This window comes from Parasteatoda tepidariorum, chromosome 8 (genome assembly GCF_982258835.1).
Source record: "Parasteatoda tepidariorum strain Cologne lab strain chromosome 8, Ptep-v5.0, whole genome shotgun sequence".
In the NCBI taxonomy this organism is placed as follows: domain Eukaryota; kingdom Metazoa; phylum Arthropoda; class Arachnida; order Araneae; family Theridiidae; genus Parasteatoda; species Parasteatoda tepidariorum.
Window position 1 is genome coordinate 38848905 of NC_141762.1, and position 17233 is coordinate 38866137.

Below are 17233 nucleotides of genomic sequence, written 5' to 3' on the forward strand. Positions count from 1 at the left end.
TGGAAAATTTTAATGATAGAGTAAATCTGAACTGTCTAACCATTAAAGAACTGGGAAAGAAAGTCTTTACTCAATTAATTACTAAATTCAAACGGTACTTAATAACTTTTAAAACAGTTCTAGATGTCTTCTCATAAGTTATTGCATTAAAATTATGCGACTTGTAATACTATTGACCCACCCTAATATTGGGAGGGTAAATTAATTCTGTACTTTTGCCTGTTTTTAGATCTTTTAAAAATTTGTAAACTAATTTGAATGATGATAAAAAATTCTATTGACGTAAGTAACGCCAATAGGAATTTCAAATCTCTCCCTTAAAAAAACTTTGGGTCGTCTCACGAGTTGCATTTTATTGGAAAAGTTTTGGGGAACACAAAGACGAGAGTACACTCTGTCCCCCCGCAGCTTGAAAAACAAAGGGGTCTGGTCTAATTACAAGAAGCATAGGAAATTGTGAGGAACAGGTAGCGTCAAAAATGCAGAATGAAAACAGGAATGTTATGCATGTGATGAATGATTATCTTCCTTTTTCTATCAAAAAACAAAAATTAGATTTCCATCTCTTGAGTTAAAGTGTAATGAAGAAAATGGTTTTAGGAAAAAAGAGATCTGTGAGGGTATTTGTCTAGAAATAAATTTTTAAAAATAACTATTTTTCAAACAAAAAGAAAATTTTATAAAAATAGAGTGCAGTATAATTTATAGTATATTACACATTTAGATATTTTTAAAAATAGTCTCTTTTCATTTCGGGAGGCCGAGCCCCTTTCTTGATTATGGCATTAAGAAGTTTGACAGCAGGGCATAGTGAAAAGTACACAATACTGAAAAATAAAAAGCATTGAGCTTTATATTATAAACTGCAGATAATGTTAATCTTTGTCACTTTTTACTGCCATAATGTTAGTTTTTTCCTTGTTAAAAACTATAGTGAGATTTTCAATAATGTATGAAGAAAAAATTCTAAATTTTTTTAGACGTGTTGACATCTGGAATTTTTTAAGACAATCGAAACTTATTTTATACACCCCGATCTGTACCCCTTTCACCCATGTTTTTTGCAGGCTGTAGAATATGGATAATTCGGTTACCCACCACTTTATCTTTTAAAAAAAAAAAGTCCTTTGACTTTAGATCTAAATACAAATATTTAGATTATTAACATATTATGAAACATTTGTGCGACCACATTTTACTTTAAGAAAACCAAAAACCATTCTTTTATAAGATGCCAGGTGCAAATGGGTTCATAAAATTATTTAATTTTATTACATAAAATACTAAATTATTACATTTATTTAACAGTAATATTTACTTTCACTCATTGTTTCACCTCAATCCCTTGAATGGCATATAAATGATTCATTAATGTTTGGCTTAGCCTTAAATGTGCATTTTAAAATTACAATTATACAATGCCCTTTCATTTACACATACAATCCCGTGCACTTGAAAGGCATATAAATGATTTATTAAGTTTTGGTTATAATTCATGATATGATATCAAACATATTTTATCATAAGAAAGAATTCTTATAAAGATATAGATTTAATTTTAACTATTGTTTGGGTTAGTTAAATACCTAGTTAGATTATACAGCAAATTAAAAGTAAAAGATCAATAACTTATCATTCAACCTTTATTTCATTAAACATACACAACAAGGCAATCTTTTCAATATTATGTATAACAATTTAATTAAAAAATAATATAAACCCAAATTATCTGCTATTAATGAAATGTATATATAGCAAGTGGTTAGAACTTTAGAGTTCAATAATATTTATTACAATCTTTGAAGCAAATATATCATTATACAGAAACATAACCCAAGTGAGAGAATCTGTACTGCACTTAATAAAAAAAAATTTTGATATCACAATTTACAAACCAGGCTTTATTTCTTTACTTTGCACTGCAAAATAATTGTTTTAAAAAATAACTTAGATCACTATAGTTAGAGATATGTCTGGAAAATGATACATAAGAAGGGCATGGGGAACAAAAATCAAAAAACCTTTATTGCATAATAACACAATAATTTTCTATATTTTCGCCAACTAAAGCATCATGTTAATTCCTGCACTAATAAAATTAAAATACAAACATGCAATGCATTTCCATTTCATACAAGACTGTCAACAGATTTTTAAATACTGACAGAAAATGTGAGCTAGAATTATACTTTTGATAGTTTAAACCATTAATCACTGTATTAAACAGTTGTAAACCTTAAACTAATGAGTCATTAGCTATTTAATATAACCCAAATAATCAAAGCTTAACTTTTTTTTTTATTAAATTATCTGGAAAAAGAAAAAGAAAAAAGATGAATGATCTCCGAATTGAGGTTGTTTCCAATAAGCTGTGTATATAGCTCAGCACAAACTTCAGTGCTTTTTTTTAAATAATAATAATAAAAGTGCAACTTTTTTAAGAAGCTTTAAAACTTAAAAAACTCAGGCTAATTGTTTTGCTACAATAAAATATTTGCTAACAATATATTGTATTTTCAGATAATTTCAAATCTGATCTTAGCAAATTCTGTGCATGATAGTAAAAATTAAAACTTTAAGCTATTAAATTTGGTTAGTTTTTCTTTTGTCACATATATAAAGAGGGATGAAAATCTGTCTTAAAATATATTTTATTTGATTTTTTCCCTTTAAAAAGCTTGTTAAAACTAGTTTTCATTGGGAAAATATATTTTTTACTGAAGTGATCAATTAAAACTGAAAAATTCTACTTTCAGTGTATATAGATCAGTAAAAACAAGCTTTTGCAATGAAAGTCTAGGCTAAGAAGGAAAAAAAAATCTCTGCAACTCTGACTTTTGTGCACGAAGTAACTTCTTTCAACTAAAGGCTGGATCTTTAACATATTTCAATAAAAATAGATTTTAATCAAATAATATATAACTTAAAGAAAATATTTGAAAAATTTCAGATTCAAAACAAAGAAAATGCTTCTCCAAATTTTAACAATTTAAAAAAAAAGAAAAAAACACAATATCATATTGCCTAATAACTGTATAAAATGCATTCAATTATATTAAATTGAATATGAAATACATTCATAAATGCTACTTTTTCTGACTTAAAAAAGGACATATAAATACTTTTTTTAAAATAATAAATACCTACATATAAATAATACATCTGCCTTAAATAACTATATATGGATAAATATTTATCATAAGTAAAATATTCTAGATAAAATAATAAATAACAGACACTGAAGATTGACAGTTTCTAACAAAGCATTATTAAAATAATTCACCAATTTCCAAATAAAGGAAATTTCAGATGGAATTAACAATTTAATTATTGATAACTAGTAGGACCTTGATATATTGAACTAAGTTCTGTTAATTGATATTTCACAGATAATAGATGTTCATAGATGCCCAGAAAAAAGAAATTGTTTATAGAGGCACAAAACAGCTTTCTTATTAACTAGCATAACAAGTTAATCAGCTGTGAAGTTCTTACAATGATTAAAATAATGTTATTAAGTGTGATGTTATATTTAAGATGTGAATGGCAGTGTTATTGCATAATATTATAAAAAAAATTCTTACATTACTATTTGAAGTGCAATATATTCAGATGTGTTTTAGATAATCAGTTTCTATCACACATAACAAATTTATTTTAACATTGCAAAAACTATTCTTGTTATAATTAAAAAAAGAAATTAATTTGCATTAATGAGAACTTAAAATTACTTATAAAAATTTATATAATAACAATATTTGAAAAAATAACACAAATAACTTTAACTCAGCTGTGAAATAATATTCTTAATAGATAATTAACCAAGTCACTTTTGACTTATATAAATATTTTAACAGTTAGCACAAACTAACAGAAAAGTTGTAAAAGTGATAAATTTTAAATTCAGTTTTACTCACGTGCTTAACTGTGCAAGAATTATGGGTAGATAATTTACTACAAAACATATTAAAACGTGCACAATATCTCAAAATGAACTATTTATTTTTATTTAAAAAACAATCCTAAGGAACTGAAGTGCTAAGATATTACTTGATTACATTTCAATAAAAAAGTTTTTAATCAATAAATATTTATTTCTATGTTTAGGTTATTATAAAGCGCAATAAAAAATGCAAGTTAAAAAACTTTGTGAATATCAATATTCAATTACTTTAATTTCATAAACAAAAAAAGATTATCTTAGGTAATTTATAATTCTTTTAATAAAAGAAATTTATTACAATACACATTCAATTTAAACATTTATCTGAAGAATTGTTATCATTATTATTTAGTTTATTATGTTTAAGTAAAATTATAAACAATAATGACGATAAGTAATAATTTGGCAGATATTTTACAGGCTCCCCCTCCCCCTTTAAAAAAATGGATAAATGTTTAGTAACACAATTCAGTGAACATTATTTGCATCAATTAGTAATATAATTTCATAAATGTCTTAGCATATTTTCATTCATATTGAAAGCAATTTACTATATTAAGCTTTCAAATTGAGGAAATATTTATCTGAAGAACAAGAATCATTATCATGCTCAGAAAAACTATTAGATGCCTCAGACACGACTTCCACTTTAACAATTGTCGGTACATATTTACTATTTTTACGTGCTTTAGCAGATAATTTACTTTTACGAGATGATTCACTTTTGCGCTTCTTAGAAAAAGAATTCAATTCATTTTTATTATTTTTAATAGTTGGCTTCTTTTCATCTGTTAAATTATTAGAATTTCCAAATGAAGACAAATAGTTAATATTTTTTTCAACATCTTTTTCAGTTGAATGTTGAGGAGAAATCTTGACGTTTGAATCATCGACAACGTCGGGAATTATTAAACTGTCAGAAAATAAATAATGTGTAATTTTTAAATGCTGGACAAGATCATCTTTACTTTTAAATTGGTTATCACATTCATAGCATTTAAGAATGCTACAATTCTTTAAATTGCTATGTTTTTTTAAAGATTCTGTGCATGAAAAAGTAATAGAACAAAGTGGACATTTCACACGTTTATTAGAATCACTAAAATGGGCAGCATAATGCCGTTTCATGCTTTTCTCTTGAAAAAATCCCTTTAGACAAATATTACACCTAAAAGGTGGACCCAATCCTTTATGAGAACCAGCATAATGAACTCTAAGATATCGATAACTTTTAAATGCCTCGTTGCAAATTTTACAAATAACATTTTTCTCATCTGAATGAATCAACATATGAGTATTTATATCAGTTCTTTTACGGAATCTCCTAAGGCAAATGGGACATGAAAAAGGCCTTTCAGTATTGTGCAGTTCCCTGTGCTTCTGTAATTTGTTATTTGTAGTAAAGGTGCAATTGCAAACCTCACATGTATTGTTATGTGTTAACATATGCCTTTGCATACTACTTTTGGTGGTAAACTTTTTCATACAAAGTTCACAAGAGTGTGACTTTTCTTTTGTATGAGTTACTTGATGTTCCCTTAAATGAGATATTTGTGTAAAAGATCGTTGACAGATTTCACAACTATATGGCTTCTCTCCCGTATGAATTTGAAAGTGCTTCCTTCTAGAACTTGTATCAGCAAATTTCTTACCACAAATATCACATGGGTAGGGTCTTTCACCCGTGTGCGTAAATGTGTGTTGTCGTAGATCTCGTTTCAAACGAAATCCTCTTCCACAAATGCTGCAGATATGAGGTTTTTCACCAGTATGTACCATAACATGATAAACAAAACGATTATAAGCAATCTTTTTACCACAGTAATTGCAATCAACATGGACAGATTGTTGATGTTTGATTAAATGAATTTTATATTTTAACTCATTCGCAAAAGTACAAGAACAAATATGACATTTGAATTTGTCATTTAAACTGCTGGATCCCTCCTTAGTAGGTAAAATTTTACTTTCGGAGTCATAATTATTTAAATCAGGATAGATAGTTTCAATTTCATTTTGTAAAACAGATTGTTCTTTTTCACTGTCAAAAGTATGTATGACAGGGTGTTTTTCGTTTTTGGCACATTTTGCTATTGAAACAAGAGTATCTAAATCTGGATATATGGTTACTGTTTCAAATGAATCAGTATTTGTTGCTTCAAGAATACTACTCGCAATCTGTATATTATTAAAGTCTGTATTAAGAATAGCTTCCATAATTCCTAATGAATATAAAAAAACTAATGACTTAAAAACTTCTTAAATTCATTCTTTTTACCCAGTGCTTATTTAAGTGTCAAGAGAACAAGACAAATAGGTTCAAACAAAAAGAGAAACTATATGTTTTCAACAGACAAAAAATGGATGTTCACTACAAACGGGGATGAGTATTTACGTTCTGAAAACGCTTAAAACGACTGTCTTTTTTAACGTTATACGAACTAAAAAGCTTTGAGCGTTGGAGTATGCTCCACTTTAGGAGTGTAATGAAATGGGAACTGTCTTGGTAGCCGACATTCTATGACGTTAACCCTACACATGGCGAACAAAAACAAGGGGCGCGCTCAAATGATCAGAAAGTCGGGTCCACAATCGTGGTTGCCGGGAGAAAAGTGTTGCACCAAGCAGACTCCTCAATTCTGCTTTTAACATGTAAAGTCTATGGCGGGCTTGTCATACTTTGAATCGATTTTTCTTGTTCAAGAATCGAAGTGATCAATTAAAAAAAAATACTAATAATTTTTTCAATCTTTCCTATCTACGAAAATGTAGGTTAATTTTTTTAATCTTTATTACTTTTTGTAATATTGCCTTTGAAACACAAGTCACTTTCTACCTTTGAGTAAGGGAGGAAGGCAACTTCCACCCCCAAGTTCACTAATCTTCTCGGTGGGAGGTCTTGCTCCCTTTTGAAAGTCTTTTTCTCTCTCTGTCCTTCTGAAGAACTGATATGAGAAACGCTTTAAAAACCGATAGCTTTCTTTTTAGTTATAAGCTTGTAATTTATTATGAAAATTATATTTGCTGATAATTCGTTCATTCTATATACATTTTATTTATTTAGTAGTAATAATTTTCTTGTTTTTATTCATTTTGAGAATGGAATTTATTTTTTAAATACATTATTCCCCCTTTTTTAAACTTTGTTTCTTGTTTTTTAGAGATGTTTCAGAATTAAAAAAATTAGCTGCTGAGTAAAGTGAGATTAATTAAAATCGAATAAATGACGTAAAGATCTTCCAATATACTATAAAGCATCACAAAACTGCAGTTTTCCTCTTTTTTTAAAAAAAAATATATCGTACACTCATTTGTAGGTTTAAAAAAAACATTTACATTAAAAAAATTCAAAAGGTTCCAATTTTTTCATTCCGTAAATAGTTTTAATTACTCCAATAGCTGAGATAGTATGTTTTTTCACGGTAAGGAAAAAAAATAGCTGGTACACAAGACCACGCATCATCCAAACATGAGCAAGCACTTAACCCTGTTTTTAGGGCTTTAATGTAAATACACAAGAACACTAAAGTATTATGAAATTTTCATTTTAATCAGCAAATGAAGAAAAATATGAAAATACACGCATGTATTGTAAAATTCTTTAAAAAAAAAAAGGAAGTAAAAGAACATTAGTGGTCATAATTAATATTCACGAGAGAAAAATACAAACGGTATCAAAATATAATGAATCGATGCTTAGGAACGCAACACTGAAAATATTGAAACCAGTTTGATTGCCAGATGAAATAGAAAGAATGAGAAATGTGATTATTATAAACACCACGAAATTTCATCACGATAAATTAAAAAATAAAAATAAGCTGTAATACTTAGAGTTAAGCTACTCTTTGTTACTTCAGACAGTCAAACTGGTTTTGATGTTTTCAGACCTGATTCCTTAGTTGATTCCCTGATCTGTAGTTCCTAATTAATACACTTTTTAAAACTTTTTTTCGCAATATTCTAAAAATATATATTAAGCGTAGTAATTATGCTATATCTTATGTATTTAATAACGAGAAATTTTTCGAGTTCATATTAAAAGTGTATAATGTAATTTTTATTCATAATATTTTGCTAGAACAAAGTATGTAATCAATGTGTTATTTTAATTTCTCTTCCCTGACCCTCTTTTGCCATTCATGAGGAAGAGTTTAAGTAGAAATTTCTATACTGCAAACTTCAATTAGTGTAATTATAGTTAATTAAAATATAAGAAAACTAACCGTCATTAGCATTACATAAAGAGGAAAAACACGAAAACCTCCCAGGGTTAGCCAGCATGCCATCTATATGAATATATCTCCCAGATAACCATAATTTTCTGTATTTTTGTATTTGATAAAATTTTGTAAAGTAAACTTTTCTCAACCTGTTGTTATGTTGTTATTATCAAAATTGTTGTTATTATCAAAATTGTTGTTATTATCAAATGTTGTTATGTTATCAAAACCAATAAATGCCTTTTTCTTTCAAAAATTTCGTTAACGTACTCTTTTATAAATTAATTTCGATTATTTTGATAAATCTTTATATTAATTACAGTGAGCAGTCTCACAAATCTATGTACTAAAATGTAAAATAACATAGAATTGTTTTATTTTGTTGTTTTTAATGATCCATCGAAATGATCTATTAGAAAAATAAATTTAAACTGTCACTTCAGCTTATTAATCGAAAATGTTATAATTTATTTTTACGACAGAAATAATGGTATTTTTTATGAATCCTCAAAACTGAAATGAAAGAGTTACATCAATTTTCTTATAATATTACTTCTACGTTTAGAAAATTATAAAGCTTATCAAAGATAGTTTTTAAGGAATTTCTTAGAAATAAGTTATACTTTTGTAAGTTATTTATTTGTCCTTTTATTTACGACATTTACAAATAAAATGCGTTCATTACCCACTTTTACCATTATTCTTTGTTATTAGGGTTATAATAATTTTAATTAAAATTAAAAATTAAGTCGTTCCTTTATTATATAACGTAATCACAAGATATTACTTGATAAAAATTATTTGATAAAATATAAATACCTTTTAACAAGCAAAAGCTGATAAATGAAATATATTCACTTTTTAATAAGTTATATTTTACTTTATTCCTTTAAAATAAACTTCATATAAAACTGCGCTCTCAAAATATACAGTTTAATAAATTTATACTAAATAACTGTTTTAGATCAATAAGGAATTTCTTTTGTATTATTGTTAAATAATATCTCTGGCGATAAGTTTTTAAAGTAACTATAACTGAGAAGAAATAATGTAAGTAAAAATGATGAATATGAGTTTGTGGATGAAGTTTTAAGTCATAATATGATTTAAAATTTTGTGATAATTAAATCGAATAATTTTCAATTTTGATGTTTCAATTTGTTTGTGACAAATAACAAATAACCCCGGTGTTTATTTTATAAGATCGAATCATAATTCCAGTTCGGAGCTATTTATACAATAATAATTGTAGTTCGCAAAAGTAATAATTAAAATGAAGTGAGTTTTTAGTGAAGGTTAATTTAGTTCATTCAAGTCTAAATCAAATTTACATAGTAAGCAACCATATTTGCTTAAATAATGGATTTAATGTTAACATAGTTTTTTAAAGTGGTAGAATTTAATTAGTTTCAAAACGGTGTAACAATCTTTAAAAAAAATTAATTAAAATTAAAAAAAGATTGTGAAAAATATTTGTATTTGAATTGTAATTGAAAGAAGAATATTAAATACGTAATAAAAAAATAAAATCTTGAACTCAAGGTTTTACTTTAACATAAAAAGTTTTAAAAATTAGCAAATCAATTTTTAAAAAATTAACAAACTTTATTTGATCTATAGAGAAAATATAAATTTATTTTTAATGTAGTTACTTTATATGAATTACTTTCATATGACTACATAGTGAAATTTTATAAATTTAAATACTCTGGTTATTATAAGTTCTCTAAATAATCAAATCAAAATAATAAACAATTCAAGATATAATTAGAAAAAGTGCATGTTAAATAAAATGATAAAACTATTTTGAAAATAAATAAAGTCGTTTCAGAGTTAAAAAAATATTTTTTAAGTTTTTCTTATAAAGAGAAAAAGCATAATATAAGATGAAGAGTGAGTTTCTTCTGATATCTTTTGAAAGCTAGTTGACCCCCGCAGGTTGCAATCCCCCTTCTGTGACAGTGGTTAGTCGATTAGTTTCGGGTTACTTAACACACGCACCCCCACAAAAAATGTAGGGGAGACAGTGGAACGGGTTTTGGAGGTGCAATATATTTCGTCCCTTTTCGAACCTATCCTTACTGAAGGTTAGAATTGAAATGGGAAGGCCTCCTTAGGTATTCTTTGGCCAAGACCCTACAAATCTGTGGTACGGCGGCGTCTGAAATTTAGTGTCTGAAAACTAGCGGCAGTTGAATTTTGCAATGGATTTGAGTTGGAAGATGAGACGACGATGGAAGACGACAAAGAAATGTATTTTGGGAATCTTTTCTTTTGTTTTGTTTGTAAGTAAGGGCTCTTGATGATTTTTTTAATTAAATTATTTATTTTCTTTTCAACATCAAGATTAAAACTTTAAGCTTATTATTATGGTTTGTTTAAACGAGTTAAGTTTTGAGTAATTAAATATCTATCTCTTGTTAAACTATTTAAAATCATTAACTATTCATATATTTTAAGTAAGCTCAGTTAATGATAGCACGACAGTGTTAATATTTATTTGCATTATTACCCATGGGCAAAATTGGTCTTGTTTTGGATTTTATGGAGCGCGTTGGACGTCAACACACTTTTCAACTGTGTTCAAGAGTAATAGTAAACAGTGCGCATGCGTCGTCATTGCATGCGTTGCTATGGCAACCTCTGCTGTTTGATAATTTTTTAGAATTCCTTTTTTCTTTTTATTTTCACCACTTCAATTAATAATAATTTAAAGTATTTTCATATTATTTTTATTATTAACTTATAATTACTGTCTTGACAATGATTTTAATATAAATATGAATACTGAACAAGAAAAAGTATTTTGTACATTTTTGCAACCCATGATTTGAAATGTTGTGGCGTTTATCAGAGTCAAAACAGAGAAAGAAAAAAAAATTGACCAATGGGTAACCAGTGATCGTAATTCGCGATCGCAACGAACTATAGGGGGCGTTGTTGTATGAGACTAATACCTGCGATTTCTATATGAACAGTCATTCAGTTACTCTAGAGACGTCGTTAATGTAGCACGTAGCATTGCAACGTTCCTTCTTTATTGTGGCTAATTAAATTCAAAAAAGAAAAATGCTTGATATTATTTCTTATGCAAACGAAAACCAAATGGTATCTCTTTTTATTAGAGAAGGAATATCCAAAACACATCGGAAAAATATTTGTACATTAACAGAAAAAAATATGTATATTCTTATAAGAGTTAAAACCTAATGCCCGAGAAATAGTTTTACTAAATTTACTGACATAACATGAAAGGCCCATTTAAACTTTACATTCTATAGTTTTAAGAATCATATTACTTCAAAAATTAAAATGAACAAAAAGTATACATAAGCCTCATAATTTTATGAAATTTAATTTTGTAAACAAAGTTTTTTGACAACAATTTTTATCAAAAAATTTCAAATTTCAATAAAAATCATTATTTAGAAACTAAGAAACGTAAAATAAAGAATGCTGACGAAACAAAAACAAAAAAAACAATTCTTTTTTGTCGCCATTTTTAGTGCTACAAAAATTCGTCTTTGGGATTTGCCAAAAACAAAACAAGATGCAATTGTATTTTTTTAGGAGGGAAATATATTACCGAAAAAACGAAAATGTACCAATTCCCACAACATAAAACTTTATCTTGGTAAACGTACGTTTTGGAAATGTTATTTCATTTGGAATCTTATTTATCAGAGTTCATATGGCGATATGATTGTTTTGAATCTATGCTAAACTCTATATCGGCTCATTTTCCATCGAAATCCGATTGACTATTTTGATTTTAAATAAAGTGTTTTATTTTATAAATTGTCGCAAAAATTTTAAGTGTAGATTAGCGGCACTTAAAACCCGCCAAATCTGTAGCGGCGGTGGCGTTAATACGTAAGTACCGAATTTTTATTCCATACTTTTCTGAATCATATTACTTCAAACATTGGAATATACAAGAAGTATACATAAACACATAATGTTATACCATTTAATTTTTCAAAAAAAGTATTTTGAGAACAATTTTTATCAAAAAATTATAAACTAAAAAACGGAAAATAAAGAATTCTTAGGATAAAAAAACGATTTCAAGAATTCTTTACATTGAAATAAAAACTTTCATATTGTTTCTTTTTTTATTATTCTTATAGTTCTTAATCAGACGTAAAAAACCATTCTGTAGACAACCATCATCAAATGAAGAAAAAATATTTACAGGCAAATTTTTTATTGTAAAAATCATTGCACTTACCTGATTTATAATTCCCGGAGAATTCCAAAATGATGAGTTCCTTGTTTGAAAACTTTATTCTCAAATAATAGATACATAGTTTATCCCTTCATTACTTTTAGATAACATACTACACAGCAAAATTTTATAATTGATATGAATTTGAATATGTAGCTGAAAACAGAATAGCTGAATTCTAGTTGAACTTATTCTTTCAAAACTAAAAAGTACTTACCAAGAAAACGATTAAAATTAATTAAGAATCAGCACAAATGGCACTATTTCAAGTAACTTGGATAATTTTTTATTGTTGTTTTCCGAATTATATGGATACAGAAATATATACTATTCTATAACGAAGAAGAATATGTTATAACTATTACAATTCTGTATGTTCTGAATTCATATTTATTCACTGGAATGACGAAAGCAATGTTGACTTCACTTTAATTCGTAATGAATTGAAGACAGAAGAAATGCATTTTACCTTAATACACACATCTGTAACAGTATCCGAAATCGGAAGTCATCAGTTGCAAGTTTATTGATAATAGAAATTAAAAATTATTGACGAATTTTTCTTCAAATGCTTGGCGTGTTCTGTTCCTGAAAGATTTACTAATATTCTGGAGATTTTTCTCAAGTTCTTCGGCCTTTTCCTTAGGGAAATTTTGTTTCTTATTTGCTGCTAAAAATGGCGCCTGATTCTGTCAATGATTTCGATGGAACTAAATGAAAACGTGATAAATTAATGTCTGATATTTACAGGCTCCCGCTAGATGGCGTACTCGAGCGTTGCGATCGCGAATTAAGCGATGGCAATTTTATTTCTTTTCCTTCATAATAATTTAATATATTTAGGGTAAACCAACCAGTGAAGGAACACTTAAGCTTCGCTTTCCTTTTAAAAAATCATATTAATTTCAAAATTCGTAATTTTAGTTAAACGACAGTGTCAACATATTTGTTACTAATTGCAAATTATGTAAAAAAAATTGTAGAGAACTTACATAATATTGTTTTAAAGTTTTGGAGGTTCAAATAACAAGTAGCAAGAAGACCCAGTGAAGGAACAGCTCTTACCAATAAATGAACACCCAGTAAAGGAACACTTAATTTTGGTTATTTCTTAATGCTCTTTAGGAAATTATAAGTCATACAAGTATTTAAAAACAAGCCTATTCTTGAAATTATAACATAAATACTTGGAAAATGTTAACTTTTTTTTGCAATCATGAATTGAAAATTAAAGTGTCAACATATTAACACATACTGTTCATTCACTGGGAACTGGGAAATCTATGCCCAGTAAAGGAACATGCCTGTTCCATCACTGGTTAGTTGTTTTTGTATTTTTAACATAATTTTGAAGCGGAACATCACTAAAGGTACAAGAAAGTTAAAGTTTATCTTTTATTTTCATTAACTTAGAAAAAAACCCAGTAAATGAACACTTGTTCCGTCACTGGCTTTTCATCGTTTGGTGATCCAGTGAATAAGCACCCCCTTATCTCAGTACTTTATTATGCTACGATACTTAAAAAAATAAAACGTAACTTCAATAACTATATTTTGAATTCTCTTTTTCACAGTGAGAAATATAAAACTATTACATGTAATTAATTCCACTTCAAACATATAAATACAAACACTCACCTCATAATTTTTTCAAAGAAACAAGGTGTTGCAGAGATAACAATTTCAAAAATTTTTCCAGGGAAGTCTATTTGACCAGGTAATCCAAAACATTGCTAGATGACTTCCTATTGCTTGGCAGTAAGCTATTGTTACCAGTCAATCTAAAGAAAAACTTTCAAATTCTTATTTTTAATCAATATATATTTCTGTTATCTTACAAGAGTCTAGCGCCTCACTTCTGAAATGACCCTCTTATCTAGAAATACAGCAACATACTGCGCTCTTTGGAATTGATGTTTTATCTGTCTGGGAGTACTGCAGTGGTTGAAAGAGGCTTTTCAGCAATGAGCTTACAAAAAAACACATTACGTACTAGTCTTAAACAAAAAGCGTTAAGCGTAATTATGAACATCCACCTAAATGGAAAACCCCTTTCATATTTCTGTGCAGAAACCTCTGTAAATCATTGACTGGATTGTGGAACTGGCTAACGTAATATTTGTTTCATTTAAAAAACGAAGTACCCTCGGATAAATTGACATTCCAGATAACTTGACCTTTGCCATTTGTCATTTTTATTTATTTAGAAGCTACGGGTTAGTTTCAAAGGAGGACGGGTACATTGTTGGACAAGCCGTCCTCGGGGACGGGTAAAATTTTTGACTTTCTTCGAGCCCTGGTCGATTCAAATTACATTCCCTTCAATTATGACCCGAACGTAATATGAACTTTCCAGAACTGAAGGATGATCCGCATTCAAACAGTTGATTTACTTTAAAATATACTGCTCAGAGAAAAATAAAATACAATAAAGTAAGTAGAGTCTCCTGGTCAATAAGAAATATTGAAGAAAAAAAAATGGTGAGCGAAATGCTATAAACAAGATGACGAAAAAAATAAGTGAAATACTCTAAACAAAAAATGAAGAAAAAAACATAATGAGCAAAACGATGTAAATAAAAGGAAAAAAAAAAAGCAGCACTAATCAACTAGTAGTATCTATTCATCGAATTTCTATCACATATAAAATTCTGGAAGGGGAGAAATGTGGCATAACTACCACATACAAATATTAAATACTAAACCACTAATATATTAGACATGTTAACTCTATAGATGATAATATATTGATAATAACTATATCTCTAAAAAGTACCTCAGGTTACTAAAGGTACCTTTTGATAGATGATATGATGAAACTGGTCTTTTTCGGAGACTGTAAATCTCGAACTTTTTACTCTACTTACGTCGGAAATGCGCAGGCGCTCGTAAAACATTACAAGAATTCCAAAAATAATTCAAAGACGCTGCAAAGAGCTGAAATAGCCAAATCTTGGAAACATGAACAACGATACAGCGATAGCGATGACAAAATTAGCCAATTAAATTTATCCATCTAATTATGTGACTCGGCTGCTAAGTGACGTCTATCACAAAATTATTTTGGGATGAACTGAAGGGACGAGAATCTTTGTTTTTAAAAATTAAGTTAGATTCGCGCGCGGATTATGTACATGACAGATTTTTTTCCTGTATTATATATATTGTGTTAGCAGACTGAGAAAAAAATGCCTCCCGAAGAATGCTTTGATAAATTAGAGCAACTAATATTGGATGAAAATGAATTAGTATATATTTTTCTTATATTAATTTTTATTGCATCATAGGATAGTTTTATTTGACAGGATTCATTGATTTTCCGGAATTAACTCAAAATCTTTAAGCAATCCTATCACTATTACTTTATAGAAATAAAAAAATAAAACCTGTAAAAAGAAAGCAGGTTTGGTCTATATTTAGCTCTAAACTGAATAAAAAGGCTCATTTTGTTACATTTGTTGTGTTGTTACTAATATACGTATATACTACCCCACAATAATGGAGGAGACACTTAACTCAGTTTTTGACATGTTTTCAAATTTCCCAAATAAGTAAAGGTTTATTTTATTGCTTGAGAGATGTTTAGTTTATGCCATTTTTCATACTTATCATTAAGATTTAGAGAGTTCAGATGTTTGGAAGACCCACTTAGAATTACGAAAAAAAACAAGTATTTTTGAACACAAAAAAGCAAAAGCTTGTAACTTGAATCGATTACTTTTAAGTTATTAATTGAAATAACATCATAAAATTTCATAAACCTTGAGTAAATATTTATGGAGGTATGGACATATTGTTATAAAAAGCTAATTTTTTTACTATAACTTTAAAAATACAATAGAATCAAACAATATTTTTTGGAGTAATTTAAGATTAATTACAAAATTATTTATTTACAATTTTAAAATAATTTGTTGAAAATTAAAAGCTATACGTATTTAAAGTATTTTTAGCGAGATATAAGCAATTAAAGTAGTTCTTTAATACTGTGCATGCATAGAAAAAATTTAAAAAAAGTTTTTTTCTTAATTTTGTAGTGAATCATATTTGGCAACTAATGGAAAAAGTTTAATTTGAATATCTTAAAAATTTAAAAAGTTTCAAGCGATTTTCTGCATAGTTTTTGTACTTATGAAGCGAAAGCTAAAAATAATAAGGAGTTATCCACAAATTTTATTTTGTTTCATGAAACAAAATTCGATAACAAATGATAATACCTCACAATAATCGTCAGGAAACCTAAATGTGATGGTATAAGGAAAGACAACATGCATTCATGGAAGTCTCATTTTTAATAAATCATGTTTAATAATACACAATGAAATTTGTGGAAAATCCCTGATCATTTTTAGTTTTTCTTCAAAAAGTACAAAAACTGCTTGAAAAATTGTGTGAAACTTTATAGATTTTGAAGATATTCAAATCAAACTTTTTTTATTAGTTGCCAAATATTATTCACTACAGAATTAAGAAGAAAAAAATTTTTCCACTCATGCGCAGTATAAAAGAACTACTTTAAATGCTTATGTTATGCAATTTTTAATGTTTTTTTTTTACTAAAAAATTATTAAGTTTTCAAAAAATCTAATGCGATTTAAAATTTTGTAATTTTGAATTGCTCCACAATTATTGTTAGATTTCATTGAATATTTAAAAAGTTTTAGCAAAAAAAAAATTTTTTTTTTATAAAAATTCCCATATTTTTATAAATATTTACTTTAGGTTTATGGAATTTTGTGCAGGTATTAAAAATAACAGCTAAAGTAATTGATAGAAGTAAAAACTTATTGCTTGATTTGCTGGCACAGGGTGTTCAAAATTACTTGTTTTATTACGTAA

At 27.5% G+C, this 17233-nt stretch overlaps 2 protein-coding genes across 3 annotated transcripts in view; one reads left to right on the plus strand and one right to left on the minus strand.

Annotated features, from left to right (window-relative positions):
• Window positions 1–1625: 1625 nt before the first annotated feature.
• LOC107437368 (uncharacterized) lies at window positions 1626–6426 on the minus strand. The gene has a single exon (XM_016049354.4). It carries the CDS (start codon window positions 6158–6160, stop codon window positions 4499–4501), a length of 1662 nt encoding a protein of 553 aa, XP_015904840.2. The 5' UTR covers window positions 6161–6426; the 3' UTR covers window positions 1626–4498.
• A 3891-nt stretch (window positions 6427–10317) lies between these two features.
• LOC107437377 (uncharacterized) overlaps window positions 10318–17233 on the plus strand; it is a 35098-nt gene continuing 28182 nt past the window's right edge. The window contains exon 1 of one of the 2 annotated variants that reach the window (XM_087150136.1): window positions 10318–10451. In XM_087150136.1, the coding sequence (XP_087006262.1) occupies window positions 10371–10451 (81 nt within the window). In that variant the 5' untranslated portion in view covers window positions 10318–10370. Of the gene's footprint in view, window positions 10452–15229; window positions 15643–17233 lie in introns of those variants that run through there. The other variant, XM_016049364.4, reaches the window with a different exon arrangement.

Bases quoted from the DNA above. Each gene is read 5' to 3' on its own strand.
- LOC107437368 (XM_016049354.4), bottom strand. From the start codon at position 6,160: ATGGAAGCTATTCTTAATACAGACTTTAATAATATACAGATTGCGAGT.